The sequence below is a fragment of the Trachinotus anak genome, unplaced genomic scaffold, assembly GCF_046630095.1.
Source record: "Trachinotus anak isolate AG129_WGS33_773 ecotype Australia unplaced genomic scaffold, CSIRO_AGI_Tana_v1 ptg000005l, whole genome shotgun sequence".
Lineage (NCBI taxonomy): Eukaryota > Metazoa > Chordata > Actinopteri > Carangiformes > Carangidae > Trachinotus > Trachinotus anak.
In genome coordinates, this window is record NW_027273856.1 from 13,810,848 (window position 1) to 13,827,427 (window position 16,580).

A 16,580-nucleotide genomic window follows, 5' to 3' on the forward strand; every position below is an offset into this window, starting at 1 on the left:
AAACAGCTGGGAAAGCAGCTAGTCTGGTTCTGTCCGAAGCTCAAAAGCTGGGCTAATCACCTGCAGACTCCAGCTGCACAATTAACGCACAGACATGAGAGTGATATCAGCCTTCTTATTTTATTTATAATATGTTAAAGGTCCCATATTTTATTCTTTTCTGATGTTTTATTTTAAGTTTTTATCAATAAGAAGATATATTTGTGGTTTTAAGAACCAAAAACCATCTCAGTGTAGTTTTACATCTCCTCTCTCAGGCTTCTCTCTGGAGCTCTAGCAACAACAGGTCTATGGCTGACTGTTTTCTGAGTGATTTAATAAAATATACCAGAATTAAAGTAATCACTCATAGAAACCAAATCCTGCAAGGTTGGATGACGACTCCAGGAGGGCGGGGCTTGGGGCATGGCTGAGAGCAGTGACTGACATCACAAAGTTCCAGAAGTCCTGACGGCTGGTTTTAAGGCTCAGTTTCTGAATACAGGCTGTGCGCATTTCTCTGTGGACTGAGGCTTTGATACTTTCACAGTATTAATATAGAACCTAGACCTGCTTTATAATCAGAAAACACATGGAAATCTCAGTTTATACAATATAGGACCTTTGAACTATTCTTTTCAATAGCAAAAAACAAACAACATGACACAATAAATCAGTTGACAAATGTCTACATGTTCTTTTAATTTAACCTTTTTTTTAACAACACACATGATACAGAATGAATATTTGCACAGAAACAGACAGATTTTGTTAATCATTTTAGAATAAGCAGTCGGTTTGACAAGAATCATCAGAGGACAACCTTTTTTTTCAATATGGCTTTTTTGCCAGGTTATTCGCAAAAGAATGAAAAATCTGTAGGGGAAGAAACAACATACTTACAATAAAACACAAGCTTGAGTGTGAAATTCTCTGAGGGCTTTGAGTCAAACTTATTCTGATGATCCTTTTTTGGACGATGATAATCTGGGGTGAGAATTAGAGGTCACCATCTAATGGATTCATCACAGCACGAATTAGAAAGAAAATGTGATGAAAAACGATATGAACAAAAGACAACTAATTAATACAAGATCCTATAATGTTACTGTTTAATGGCATCTTGATTGCACATGCAATTTTGGTCAAATTAACAACATGACGGGGAACAAATGAACAGTTTTGTTGTTTATCAGCTGTCATTTTGTCATCTTTTATGGGGTTTCATCATGAAAAAAAGCATCACACTTAAAGCTTATCTTAACAGCATGGATGTCAGTGTTTGATAGTCCCTTTAAAAAGCGACAAAAATAATCTCTTTAGTTAATCACAGTTCAGTACTGGTTCTTTTCTTCATGGGGGAACATTGACAGACAGGTGAATTCATTTGCAAGATCAAGTGCTTTGAACTGAATCTTTTAGTAAAATCAGTCAAACTATTTTGTTTTAATTTCACACACGTAAAAACAAACTTACATCAAGTTCCTTTTTATATTTGGTCACACTGTGGTTCTTGTATTAAATTCAGTCAAAGTGCTATTAATATCTTATGAGATCTCATAGCATGGCATCTTTTTAAAAACAAAAAAAAAAAAAAACACCAATCCAAGGAATCTCAGAGGAGAAGTTCAGATCTCATCAGGGCCAGTTGAATGTTCTACCAGTGATCTGGTAAAACTTCTGATTGAAGGGGTGAAAGAACTTCTGCAGTTTAGTCACCACTGACGGGTCCACCTCTGGATGGATGCGGCCCTTGCTGCCTGCCAGGCACTTGTTGAAGACAATGTTAAATCGCAGACAGTAGAATCCCCTGGTAGCATTGAAGTACAGGTTATATTGGCTGATCCTTGAGGGTAGGTTGAGGAAGCGCTCAACAAGCTGCAGCTCTGGCAGTGGGTCCGTGATAAGGCGGTCCCCGTCCACAATGTGGAACTGCTCCACAGGAAAGTACTTCAGCCAGCGCTCCAAATGTTTGGTGTAGATGCTGGTCCGGACAGCCTTGTACTTTGTGTTCACCTCACAGGTGTTGGCGTCGATGGCCAGCTTCTCAAACTTGTGGTAGGTCTTGTTTTTGCGCTCCTTGCCCTCCAGAACTTGAGTGTAGTCAGACACAGCTCTGGTGGTGGGCTCCCGGACGATGATCAGCAGTTTGATGGAGGAGTTCATCTTGAAGATGCGTTCAGGGACCTCCTCTGTGATGAAGTAGGCGGGGCTCTTCTCAATGGTGATCTGATGAGGGAAGGAGAAGGGCATTTTCCCTCTGTACCAGTCAATGCCCCGGGCGTAGTTTTGGTCATTGTCAAAGAAGTGGATCTCCTGTGAGGCCTTGACCACCGCTGGGTGCAGGTTGAGCATCTCCAACAGAGCGCGGGTGCCCCCCTTGCGCACCCCAATGATGATGGCCCGAGGCAGCTGCTGGACCAGGTTGTGCAGGCGGATTTGCTCTTTGGTGGCATTGCCCTTACGTAATTCATGGAGCAGGCCACGCTTGAACTGCAGGGTGCGGAGAGGGATTTGCTCTGGCTCAGGGGGGGTCAGTCTCCTTTCGATGGGGCAAATAGGCTGAAGCCTGAAAGAGAACAAAGAGAAGAGAAATGAAAAAGACGCTATAATAACTTATATTAAAAAGGATCCATATTCAAAGGGATGTTTGATTTGGTTAAAGTACTAGAGGGCAAGATTTTATTGAAGATGAGTTTTTTATGCAAAACGCCCAGGAAGTGCTAAACACACACGGTTTGCCTTGGAAATTAATTTAATGAAGTCTGAGTTTCTAGGTGCTGTGCTCTTTGCCTGTTCAGCCATGACAGTCTTTCTAGTCCATAATGCAGCATGTTCTCATGAGATATTCAAAATTCTTTGCACAAAAGCACATCTTATTTTTCATTTGCACACTCTAAAAAATCTACAGCTTATCAAGTAATATATGTCTAATACTGAACCCTGAAGATGAAAAAAAGGACCAGTGCAGTATTTTTATTACAACAGTTTTTCAATTTCAATAAAATTTTCAAAAAATTCACAGAAATCAGTGTTAGCGTCTTACAGGAGGACACAGTAATACACAACAATGCACTACAGTCAAGAAAACTCACATAAATCCTAGAAAATTCCCAAAAGAAGTTGATTTGTATTGGAAACAGATGGGAGTTATGTGAATGTTGATTTCTTTAAAAATTGTTTTCTGCAAATAAGACTTGTAGGAGTGAATGACAGAGAAGTGATGAGATGAACAGTTCAGCAGTGTAGGTGAAGGAGGGTTTCATGCAGGCTGCTTTTAAGGTTCAAAAACCCATGACCAAAACCAAAATCTAAAAGCAACAATATTACATTTTCTGGGCTGGTTGGAAAACACAACACTGACATATTGTCACCTTACAAAGTACAGCACATGTTTGAATTACGTCCAACTAATATAAGTCTAATATTCAATCCTTCAGTGCTCAGTACTTTTCCGCTGTTCAACGCTAAAAGCTCCACTACATTCACCATGTGGTCGTTAACTTTATCTGCTCTCTGGTGCTGGAGAGGAGCAGGTTTCTAAAAACCTCTGTAAACAAGGTTAATAAGCTTAAAGATGCTGAGAAGGTTCATAAAGCTGAGGGGAAACTGCAGAGTCAGTCACTACAAGCGGCCCCCTTCCACATTACAAGTATTTGTCATTTGACCTATTGTTCATATAAAAACATTGATCAGTGCGGTTTTACTTTTTCCAGCTCCTGACTTTGCACAGACACGTTTGAATTATTTACCAGCTCAACAGCCATTTTCCTTCGCCACACGTGACACCTTTCATATCGCACAGTCATTTAAGTCAAGGTTTTGATTAATGCAGCTTTAACCAAAATGGTTAATGATAATTATTGTGACAGGAGGCGTAATATTACCGCTGTATTACACAGCAGACACACTGGATGTGTGGTGTGTACGTTGTGGCTGCCGTTGCTGATCTGCTGCAGAGTGACACAGAGTGTGTGTGTTCACACCGGCTGTGTGTCTGCTGCGTCGCTGCTGCTGCAGCTCTGTCCGTTTACAGAGAGTTTTTAGGAAACTTGAATGTTATATTTCTTCTCATTTTTAACTAAATTCTGATTTATTGACAGAAAATGTCTCTAAAACACCCCTGTCTCCACATGCAGCTGATAAAATGGTTAAAAAAGATTGTTATTATGTTTCCTCATGTCTATGACATGTTCAGATTCAGCCTAGACATAGAGATGATAGTGGAAGGTGTCAGTTTTGTGTAATATTGCTGGTATGATGATGAACAGGTCTTTTCTCTGTCTATTTTTGCTACAAGACACGCGTCACTCGTGAAAAATACACAACACAGCCGTGATGCGAGAGATATGCATCCCACGCATGTTTCACCCAAGCAGTGTGCCCACTCTGATTCGTTAACACAGACATTCCACAGCCGCCATGCACACATGACACATCCTGTGTGTCTCTGCCCTTAATGTGTGTGTTGCTTTTTACTGCTGCAAGTGTTTAAGTTAAGTTTGAGCTAATTAACTACTATTTTATAACTATTTTATATAGTGTTGGGTTGTTTAATCTACAGCAATGCATCATATTCTATGAGATTATCAAATGTTTGTTCGTGACACTGTCATGTAAGAACCACAAATCTCTAAGAAGCTAATCTGAGAGGGTTTTTTAATGGTTTATTTATCCAGATCAGCTTCAGTTACTTTAAATAAACATGTAATATCTCTGTATGTGACAGTGATGACTTACCTATCCAAGGTCCCAACCCTGGCTACGAGATAAAGGACACTTCCGATAGCGAGGCTGCCCAGGACGAAGAGCTTCTGTCTCAGCAATGCCTGCTGTTTGAATAGCATGGCCCTCCATCAATCTTCAGGACTGCGTCTTCAGCCTGCAGAGAGCAGAGCACATAAACCACTAATCACCAGGGGAAGAGAGACAGCCTAATGTTTATTAACACACACTCAATCAAGTCTTACAAGTGATTAAGCCACACTCGCGCGCCTGAAAAGTGCTGCAGCGCCATTAGAGGAAATGCTCACCCACCAACCACCACTTTGTTACTTTCATTTATTTATTTCTGACAGCTCCAGAATCAGATTAGATCCAGTGCACAGGCCTGGCTTTCAGACCGGACCGTGCGGTGTGCAATAAAGTTTCATTTTGAAGCAGCTCAGTGTAAGAATCTTTGAATAAAACCATTTCAGTGGAGAAATGATCCAACTCCCTCATGAATAAGACCACCCCACCTGACAGAATCCTACCTGCTTAACCACCTCCACAAACCACAGCAAATACAAGGCCTAATACAACATATTGTCTTCTCCTTCTGCTCCTAGTTGTGGTTCTGCAGGGTTTGAACGATGATAATAACAATAATGAAGGTGCTAATGATCCAAAGTTACATATTTCTGTTAAATTTACTTTATTCATTTAAAGACATGTTTGCTTTTGTCCTTTCTGCACCTTTTTTTATGCCTTTTCTTCTTTTATTTTACCCAGGTGTCACTATCTATCTATTCATCATCATCATCATCATCATCATCATTTCTCCCTTTTTTTCTTTTTTCATGTCACTTTTCAAGATTTAATTTATTAATTCCCTGTTTTTCTTTTTCATTTTCATCACTTTTGTTGCCTGTTGCCTCTAACCCTGTTAAACAGGACGGGGGACCCTGTGGACCCCCCCTTCCCAGAGGCCATGAAGAACCACACCTGTCAAACCCTTCCAACCCTCCAGTTCCCCAGCCCCCTCCCTCGCCAGATCTTGTTTTTCCCCTTTTCTTGTTTCCTCCACTTCTCTGTTTTCATTTTTCTTCCTTCCCGTGTTTATGTGTTCACTGAAACAACATCCCCCTAACCAACTGCACACACACACACACACACACATACACACACACACAAACACATCATCTTTGTTTATCCACCTGCTGTGTAATGTTATTTCTTATGAAAACAAAACCAAAACTTTTTACTGTTTGTTTCATTGCCATCATCTCAACTTGTTTCCTGTTTTCAGGAAAAGGTTCTGATAATCTTGGTGCATACCACCAAACAAACAGGTTAGCGAGTCGCTGGTGAACATCAGCAGCTAAAGAGGCAGATGTTTTTCTCAGAAGGTGGTGGAGTTTGTCAGGATGCTAGTGACTCCAAATGCATGTTCATGTGTAAATAGGCAAATGTTTGCTGAAGATAACAATAATAATATTTACCAATGTTATACTTTGCATTAATTGATTAGGGGGGGCAGTGCAACAAGCTGTAAACACAACATTAGCAGTTTTCGTACATCCAGCAGACACACAGCAACATCAGTGTTCTTTTAAAAACTAATGTCTAAAACTAAAGTCAAACATTTTACCTCCTTTTATCATGTTTTGGTTTACGTCATCTTCTGAGAAAATTATCTGGCTCTTCCTCTTAGCTTTAGCATTTTTTGTTTGTTTGTTTGCTGCTTCTTGACCTCAGTGAAAGCAGACTTTAACATCTCCATCCCTAAATATCTCAGATTAAGACTTTAAGATGAAAAAGTGTACGGATGGTCACATTATGTTAATGCTTACTGCTGGTTTGACCATTAGAGAAAATGCATCTCTTCCTCCAAGAGAGGGCAGTGCTTTTATACAGATGGGTAAATGCTTGGTTCACTCTAACTAAACGAAAGACTGTTTTTTTGCGGATCGATTCCTGCATCTGGAAACTTACCGCAGTGTGACTGGGTAAATCACATTATGGAATAACAGATCTATACAGAAGTCATCGCACTATTACAAAAGGGCCAATTGCACTCTAATCCAGCCTTTAAAACTGCCTACCATTACCAACAGAGCAGATCCTCTACAGCATCTCATAAACAAGTAGAGAGAGGTTCTGACCCCGGTGTGACTGGAAAACATTTCACTCATATTGCCTTGTGGTGACTTCTGAAGGGAGACCAGCAGAGCAATTTCAATTTTGTCAGTCTGACAAGGCAGAAGAATAAAGCCAGTTAGCCAGGGGCCAGCCCCATGTTTGTGGAGTCCCATTTGGAAAAGAAATGTTTTTCATTACATCCTGTATCTCTGAAACAAGTGGGAGCCATAAATTCAATTGTTTCCAATGGAAATAATCTGTTCAGTATTTTCTTTTAGTGGCAAGACACACCATTCTCATAGTACAGAAATCCCGTTCTTTTCCTCTTCTTTCAGGGCGCGTAATTATTTCAAGGAAATGAGATCATATTATCCAGAATGTTTGTTTTAGATTAAAGTGAGACTAACTTCTTGGAAAACAAACAAACAAACAAAAAAAAAAAACCCAAAAAAACCAAAGAAAACTTTTTTCTCCTTAAATTTAAAAAGTTTAATTCCCAGGCAATAATTCAATACATTCAGGTGGTTTGCTGCTACAGTCTTACTTTAACTGCTATTTTCATGGCTTTAAATGATAGATATTGCTGTACCAATTACATTACTGTGTCAGTTTGAAGATTTTAAGGCTCTTGTCTGTAGAGTGCTGCAGGAATGAGTCCTACAACCCTTAAATAAATTAGCATTTTAGCACTTCTGGTTTCCTTGTCCTGAAGTTTTTGGTTTGGTTTGGCTGAATCAAACTACAAGTTGAAGTTTAGTGGTGCTGATGCTGAAGTCGTGGTGGTTCATGGCCTAACAATAGCTTTTTACTCCTGATTGTATTTAGGCTTCAAACATCATAAAGTGGTGTCATTAGTGAAGATTATCCTGCTGAACAAAACCTGTCACGATCATTAACTTTTGTTTGTCACACAGTTTATTTTCTGCAATAATCCAAAAGCCCATGTAAAAATGGCTTTTTGTCAAGGGAACCAGGGTGACACTAACATCCACATAGGCCTATAAAAATACATTGTCCCTGTAGCTCTCTATTTGTGTTACTTGTACAATATGTTAGCGTTGTCCATATTTCCATGAAAATATAATTATAATATATATAATTATATAATAATTAGGGTTTAATTACCTTAAACAGTCATGTTTGTGCAGTTAATGTAATTTTTGAAATAATGGTTTCTGGACAGGTCTAGTCCACAGAGAAATGCAAACAGCTTGTATTCAGAAACTGAGCATTAAAACGAGCTGTCAGGACTTCTGTAACTTTGTGATGTCACAACAAAGCAGTCACTGCTCTCCCCACCAAGCCCTGCCCACCTGGACCCACCATCCAACCTTGCAGAATTTCGTTTTTCTGTTTACCTAAAATCTGCTATATTTTTATTGGATCATTCAGAAAACAGTCAGCCAATCAGAGGAGAGGATCAGAGTCTCTCTTCTGATTGGCTCACTGACCTGTTGTTACCAGAGCTCCAGAGAGAAGCCTGAGAGAGGAGATGTAAAACTACACTGAGATGGTTTTTGGTTCTTAAAACCACAAATATATCTTCTGATGGAGATCAACACTTCAGATAAAACACAGGAAAAGTGTAAAATATGGGACCTTTAAATATGCATTTGATGATTCATGACATTATGATGGCTAAATATAACCCATAATCCCAGAAAATAATGTTGTTTGCTGTAGTCTAGTAGTAATGCTAATTTAATACTGTAGATGATATTGTCTGCTTATGTTTTTGCAGTTTATGTAAGAGCAGAAAAAAAGCACTCTAATCCATGCTCAGATATTATTGGTTTTTGAAATACGCTAAAAAAAAGTCATGACCTTTAAAATACTGTTGAAATACTCTTAATAGAGCCCTGAGTCAGACATACCTACTGGGCCTGGTTACGCTCGCTAAGCTATGATTGGACAGTCACAGGTTTAGCCAACGCTCATGTCACTTAAGGCCACAGTAATGTTCAGCAAAACATACATGGTGTTGTTTTAAAGACTCAACAGTCAAACTCATTAAAATGGAATCTCTTCTGCAGTGTATAGACAGAGTCTTTGACCTGCAGAGAGACAAAGCAGCTCTCAGCAGGCACTCCTCTGTTGCACTAATAAATAGAGAGTACCACTTTCTGCACATTCTCATGACTTATTTATAAGCATACATAGAAATTAATTGTAAGCCCTGTCAAAGACCTACAACCATAACAGCTGCACCAGGCCAAGAGCCCAGCAGGGCACTCATACAGAATGATCAATTATGGAGCAGTTTATTTTCATAAACTATGCACTGGGCAAAAGCCACTACTTTTGTGTGTGCGTGCTTAACTCTACCATACAGCCAGAGAGAAGCATATACAGTACTTCAGAGAGGTACTTGAGAAATGACAGCCCTGCTCCTGCCAGGTAAGATCACTGGGGAAAGGAAAGTGTAGAAGTTATTTGTCTTGTCTATAAAGCAGATTCTCATACACTGTGACCTAAATAAACTCTGCTGTTTTCTCCTTGCAGCGCTTCACGACAGTGGAAGGTTTTGATCGCACAACCAGAGGCTGGCAGCATCGCCGGAAGAGAGAAGAGGAAAAAATCTTTTTTCACAAATGCTAGGTGTGATGCAGTGAGCACAGAAATGCTCAGCAAGGGAAATAAAATACGTCTGCAGATGGGTGAGATTGAAGTGCACTGTCAGTAATAATCTTGGGGGGGGGGGGGGTTCTCCCTGCAGTAGATGTGCTTAGGGTGTCTGATCATGAAAAGTTTTTCACAGTGTTCAAAAATTTTTTTCTGTGGGGGAGCTGACATGAGTCAATAATAATATATAAGACTTTTACTAGTTTACTAAATTGAGCAGTAACTCATCTCTAAAGCAAGGGGAAAAAAAGCTGCATTATTCACAGCATCCTGAGCACAAAAGTGTTACAAGGAAAAAATCTGATGATGTTTCTCATCAGGAGGCTAAAAATGTTTCTTTTGTTTTGTGTTTGTTTTAAAGAGACACCATGTAATTTATTTAAAGAAGATGTCACATATTCTTTTTACAAGTAAGAGGTTGAATTCATAAACAATAAAACACATGGTTGCTCCTTGGTATGGTATGGCCTGTGGCTAACTAATGTAATCTACTGTTAGTGAACTTTAGATAGATATGGCTCTATAACTGCCATTACTGAGCCAGCCTGCTGGCTTTATGGCCATTGTTACACCATATTTAAGCATTTACCATGTTGGCCACAGTGACCTTTCTGCAAAAGTTGCACTGAATCTAACCTGGCGTTCTAACAGTACATGTGTTGTCAAACTGAAGATTAGATTTTCTGGTTTTGCTTGTATTTTGTCTGTTTGCATGTGTTTTCTGAAGTTGCAGTGGCTCTCAGGGCCACTGTGCTTTTAGACTGTGAATATGATATTCTGCTCAGTGAATATCATAGTAATCTAACCACTGGGCTGATATGCATTAATATTGTATATTGCGATATTTCCCTACATATGGGATATTTTTCACAATATCTTTTTTTCCCAGCTGTGGAGTCTGACCCCCATTTCACTGCTCTGCTTTGTTTACTGTACACTGTCCCTTGGCATGTGTGGTTTAGCAGCAGCATCTCTTAGATGTGAATACTAAAATATAATAGTATAATTATGTAAAAAAAAAAAAAAAAAAGAAGAAATGTAAACAATTATGTTGTGTATCTCAATATTAAATTTTGGATACTGTGATATTAAATTTTGGATATTGCCCAAACCTCACCATTAGCTAACTGATATCTATTGTGGAACATTAAAGAAAGCATATTTGACCTGGCAAAGATCAAGAGGTTCCTCCTCTGAGGACCATGAAAATCCACAGTAAATTCAGTGGAAATATTGCCCGTATTTGTCAAATTACCAAAAGTGTCAGTCGAGTGGAACTTTTGACCTGATGATGGTACTAAACAAGAAGTCAGTGGGTCAATTTATCATTCAGGATCATCCTCTGGGGATTAATGAAGTTCATAGTAAGAAAAGTCTCCTCTTGTGCTTGTTCGAAATGCAAAAACATCTGCATTAACAGTCTCGTCCACAACACACACAGATCACACTTTTTCATTTTCCATTTTCAGCTCCTGACCTCTGCATGTCTCAGATCACCACCACTCCCCTTTGACCACACGCAAAACAGGAATGAAATGGAAAGCAGGTCATTTCCTTTTTCTCCCCCACACACACAGTTTTGACTGACATGTGTCACGAGTAATCAATCATAAACCAGCTCTCAGTCTTCATGGCTAATGGGCTGAGAAGCAGTGCAGCAGAAACCACTTACAATAGACACTGGAGCAATTAGAGAAATGCTGACTGGGCTTTTTGTGTGCAATTAAAACACTGAAAAGCGGTGCTGTTTACAGGCCTGATAACAAATATAATTAGTTTCTAAATACTGGAAAATGGAATATATGAGCCTGATTTAAAAAAATGACACTGCACAAAAACCTGTTTAGTTATGACATCACTTGCTGCGATGCTGTGTTCTCATCTTTAGACGATTAAGCGAGGGCACTGGTAAAAATAGACCACTGCAGCTGAGCTCTCATTGGATTTCTTCCTATATTGTTAATTAATTATTTTACTGAAAACACTGTTGTTGGAATAAGACAGCCAATCCCTTCAGTCTCGCACACACATTCACACGCATACAGTATCTCATAAACTGTGGGGCCCGGGGACTCAGCAGCAGCAGTAACAGCTGGGTGGTGTGACAGAAAGAACCTTCATGGGGACTCGTGCTGTATTGTGCCCAGATCTATCAAATCAGTTCAGTGCTATTTTCTGCACTTCACATAACTCAGTGAGGCTTTTCTGTTATTCCAACAGTGGGCTGCTGCTTTTTTTTAAAAATGTGAACCGAGGTGCACAATATCCAGACAGATGGAGAGGGACTTGAGAGAACTGAAGAACTGTTTGTGTGGGAATAGTCCCTGACTGCATCCTACACCTGGCACAGCTCGCAATGCAAGTGTCCTTCCTAGTTTCAGACCAAGTCTGTCAATCACACGGTAGCCCCACCCTAAAGCATACTCTGCTTTATGGTCTATTTTCCTCTAAATGGAGCATAATTTAAAATGAACATCATGTTGTATTGAGGACTTGAAACTAGGGACTGAGACAATAAACTCATCAGGAAAACATTTACTGAGGTAATAAATCAGTGAGAAGTAGAAACATTTTCCTGTGGACTTCAATACAATCAGACTTCTTTTTACAACCAGTGGAGTTGCCCCCTGATGGTCATTAGATAGAATGCAGCTTTAAGGCTCTTCAGCATTGGCTTCACTTTCCAGACCCTGAGTCTACGTCCATTTTCATACACAGTCTGTGGTTCAGAGCGAAGCAGTTGTCATTTTCCCGTCTAGTGCCCAGGTGGTCTTAGAATGAGGTGCGAAAACAAGTGCATGATTTACCAACACAAACCCAGTCTGAAGTTAGTGGTAATATTTTTCACTGTTAATGTCAGGATGCATTATCAAGAAAGTAATAAGTCCCTACATAGGCACGTGCACAACTCCAATACAGTTTGTCTGTTACGCACAAGCAGCAGTTGCAACAGTAAAATTCACATTGCACAGTGTGCATCACAGCGTAATAAAGCTGCATCTGCATGTTTGACAAAGAAAACATATTTTTTTTTTGTCTCATTAAGAGGTCCGTTTGGTATTGTGTTGTTATGGAAATGTAAAAACACGAGTAATTATTCATCCTCCAGTTAAAGAGCTGGTCAGCAGCTTCCACAGCTCGGGTCAAAGTTTGTAGTACTTTTTGCAACCTATCCTACAACCTATACCTACAACTGAGAGTAGGCAACGTGCTTCCTGTTTACACCAGCTCGTGCATGCCCATTGTCCATGAATGGTCATGTTGGTGTGTTTTCAGGTGTGTTAGTATGGACGCAGATCATTTCTGATACAGAGCTAAAACAATCGTCTGGACGGAGATGCATTTCATTTTAAAATGCTGTGTTATAACAAAAAAGTAGCAGTGTGGAGGTAGCCTTAGTCAGACTCATGCACTAAATGCTTGAGATGATTTCTTTAACTGAAGTCTTATAGAAAGCTGTAGGAGGCTGCCATCACTTGCCCTGATTTCTGTCATTTTTGCAATTCCTCTCTACAACAGCAGTGACCACTGTGTTATCACAAGCAAAACACATAATGGGGAAAATTGTGGAAAATAAGACAAGGATTGAAAAATGGCATTAATTTGCCTTGAACGGTTTGAATTGTTGATGGACGGTGCGTTCAGCTGCCTGTTTGCCTGTTATTTGTGGAGAGAGCCAGGAAGGGACTATAAATGGCAGACACCACTGCTTCCACTTCACACATGCTATCCTCTGACAGAACTGGTGCATGCTCCAAAGCGATCAAAGATCGAGTCATTCAGTCATCAAAGGCATTTACATGTGAGAAAGGAACAAAACAAATAACATGCAATTGGCTCTTTGTGGGTGAAAATAAATTCTCCAAAGTTTGATGGAGTGGCAGCGGCAGCACACTGCAGCTCTTAGTACTGGAGTTGAGTCAGCTGAGGAGAAGAGAGACGGGGAGACAGAGCGAGGGCAGAGTAGTGATGAATAATTCACCACTATGTGCTTTATTATTGTTATTGATGCACAAGGGAATGATTCTGCTGTTCTCCAACCTTTGCCGACCTCCACTCCACTAAACCATGAGTCCATTTTATGATATTACACCTGCATTATTTATCACCCATTGCCACAGATCCCTTAGTCTCCAGCTCTACCCCACCGTCATCTTCCCCCTGACATTGTGTATTTTATAAGAAACACTGAGGTAAGAAATACATGTACAGTATACATTTGCATGTGAACGTCTCCTGTATCTCTGACTTTCCTTTTTTTTAATTTTTTGCACACACAGCAAAGGTCCATCAAAGTCACAAAAACTCTCCTCCAATATATAAACTACCATTTATTTTCAAAACCTTTTCAGGTCGTCAGTGGGTTGGCATCTGAGTTTGTTACAAGTTCTTTATATATGGTGCATAAATGCAAAAAAACCCAAAATTTACTACATATTACTGTACATAAGAACATCAAATATCATTGTCAAAATAGTTTTTAGCAGGGGCGAAATCTAATTTGTATATTTTAAGTTATAATATGTAACTTTAGCTCACTAAAATACCTAAAAATGACTACACCTATATTATGTATTTTCATCCCAAATGATTCCAGCTATTTTCAGACCCAGAAAAATCTTCATTTGGTTGCCTGTCAGTGATGTCATATCCCCTGTGCTGATGCATCATTGTTGTGTTTTCTGCCAGAAGCATCAAAATGTACTTTTATCCAGTTTTACGTCACATTTTTAACTTTTTACACCTTGGTTGTTTTCAATTACGATTTTTAAGTGGATAAGTGGATAGCAGATTTTAGTCATCTGGATCTTAACTTAAGAGAGAAATAAGCCAAATGTTAGACAGCTCAGGTCCCAGCTGCTCTGAGACGTCCTGTGTCTGCAGAAGAGCGTCTGCCAATCACTGATTTTTAATGAGAAACTGCTTTACTCTGTGTTTTAACTGGTTATAATCCCCTGGTCTGTTTGTTATGGACAACAACTCCCATGATCCCAAGCTACTTCACAGTGTAACCCAACTCTGCCTTTTTTAAATTTTGATTGTGAGACCCCCTAACAGCAGAAGTTACATCCTGTATGTTTGATTATTAAGTCATATTGTATATACACATATAAGATGTGACACATTAAAAGCTGACCAATGGCAGATACAGCTCCTCTGCCTTCATGTTGTATGGTGAGTGAGGCCAGTCCTGCAGGCAGCACGCTGTCATGAGAACTATGTGCTCACACACACACACACACACACACACACACACACACACACACACACACACACACACACACAGATTTGGTAAAAACCTGTGCTCCCAATGGCCAGTCCGACTATGACAGACATATCCGTTGTCAGTGTGTTTGTGTGTGTGTGTGGGAGAGAGACAGAGAGAGAGACAGACAGAGAAAGAGAGGGGTGAGGAGGGGCCAAGCTAATCAATGCGCTGCTCACAGCTCTACAATGAAATAAGATTTTACCCATTTGAAATAATAAAAAAATAGAAAATCAATATGTGGTGGTGGATGTTGATATTGTGGGGGCTGCCACAAATAAATCAATGTATGGGAAACACTGGCTAATAAAGAAATTGGAAACAACTTCATATAAACAGACTAACACAAACTCATATAGTGAATTTCCACCTGGGGATGATTGAAGTCTTATCTCAGATATCACCCAAGTGAAGGCAGGATCATGGATAAACAGCACAAACATAAACTGGTACTTTCACATTGGAACTGAACACTGCTCTCCTGTGTCATAGTCCTGTGTTTTGTTGTCCCATCCATCTGACACCCATATCACCTAGCAACAAAACGTAACTATGGGTCATAATAACCTGCGTATGGCTTTGTTTTTTATAGGACAGGCTCCTCTGACAACAACAGGAGAATATAACACAGGGAGTGAGTTTTGACCTCAGACACAAATATCCGGCTTTACTCCTGACGGTCGTGTGACCTTCAAAGACCGAATAAGACAACAGTCATAAACGTTCAGCTGGGAGGCAAACAGGAGGACATATCCTCACAACACTCAACACATGCACACAAATACACACACATACTGTATGCATGCACCCTACGCACAAAGACAAACACAAAAGCACTCCTTTGAGAGGTTCAGGTGAATGACAAGACAGTCTTTCAAGAGGTGTAAGAACATACATCTGAGTACACACGACTTCAAACAGGAAACTGTCATGGTGTCATCCTGCACTGTAGTTTTGAGAAGATGCCAAAAGGGAATAAAAACTTTCCAAAAATAGGCCAGGGCTGAGCAGTAACCACTTCTGCACTTGAACAGCATCATGTATTGCAATTACACAAACTAGAACTACCTCCTTGCATTTGTATGCCTCCGCCAAGTTGCAGGAAATATGAGCTGTGTCCCAATTCAGGGGCCACACCCTTCGGAGGACATGGTCTATGAAGGTGTGGCCCTTCATACCTGTTGTAGACCAGAAAGGCTGAACCGAAATGAGACGGTCTAGCCTATGTGGGGTTTTTGCTTTGCATTACCAGCTGTGCCCACGGCTCCTGTTGCCTAGCAACCATGACAACACTTACTTTTTTCTCACAAAACCTTGAGGTTTTGAGGCCCTTGGTTTTAACAGTTGGATGCAGCCCCTGTGTTGGGACACAGCTTTGGTCACAGTTTCCCTTTTCTGAGTTACAGCGTTGAATAATGGCCAGAAGTGTTTTTGCAGAACATTATGATGTCACAGTGAAGCTGCCCTTTGGCCTTTGGATATAAATCACTTCATTATCTTATCCTATTCAACATTTGTGTTAAATTGTGTCATAATTGTGTATGATGTCTTGAGGTTTGGCCAAAAACATGTTTTGTGAGACACAGTGAACTTTGACCCTTGCCCACCAAAATCATAAAAAGGAATATTTTTTGCATCCTGAAAGCTTCATCTGGAGGTGATCTCAGACAGAGCTCAGGCAGGTGTAAAGATAACCTGTCAAGTGTGGCCACATTATTAAAACTAGTCTTTGAATTAAAAATCTTTATTAATCTTTATTTGTAAATAAATAAATACAAAAAATTAATAAAACTTGGATGTTTCATATTTCTAATTTAAATATTTCAAAAGAGGAATTTGGTGGTCTTGGCCAATGGGAAATCAGTAATAA

At 39.8% G+C, this 16,580-nt stretch overlaps 1 protein-coding gene across 2 annotated transcripts in view; it reads right to left on the minus strand.

Moving 5' to 3' along the window:
- Positions 1-652: 652 nt before the first annotated feature.
- The window catches only part of LOC139621692 (heparan sulfate glucosamine 3-O-sulfotransferase 5), an 84,531-nt gene continuing 68,603 nt past the window's right edge, over positions 653-16,580 (minus strand). For both annotated transcript variants that reach the window (XM_071478455.1, XM_071478456.1), the window contains exons 3-4: positions 4,720-4,861; positions 653-2,548 (exon numbers count right to left, since the gene is read on the minus strand). In XM_071478455.1, coding sequence (XP_071334556.1) covers positions 1,618-2,548; positions 4,720-4,826 — 1,038 coding nt within the window. In that variant the 5' untranslated portion in view covers positions 4,827-4,861 and the 3' untranslated portion in view covers positions 653-1,617. The remainder of the gene's footprint in view (positions 2,549-4,719; positions 4,862-16,580) is intronic.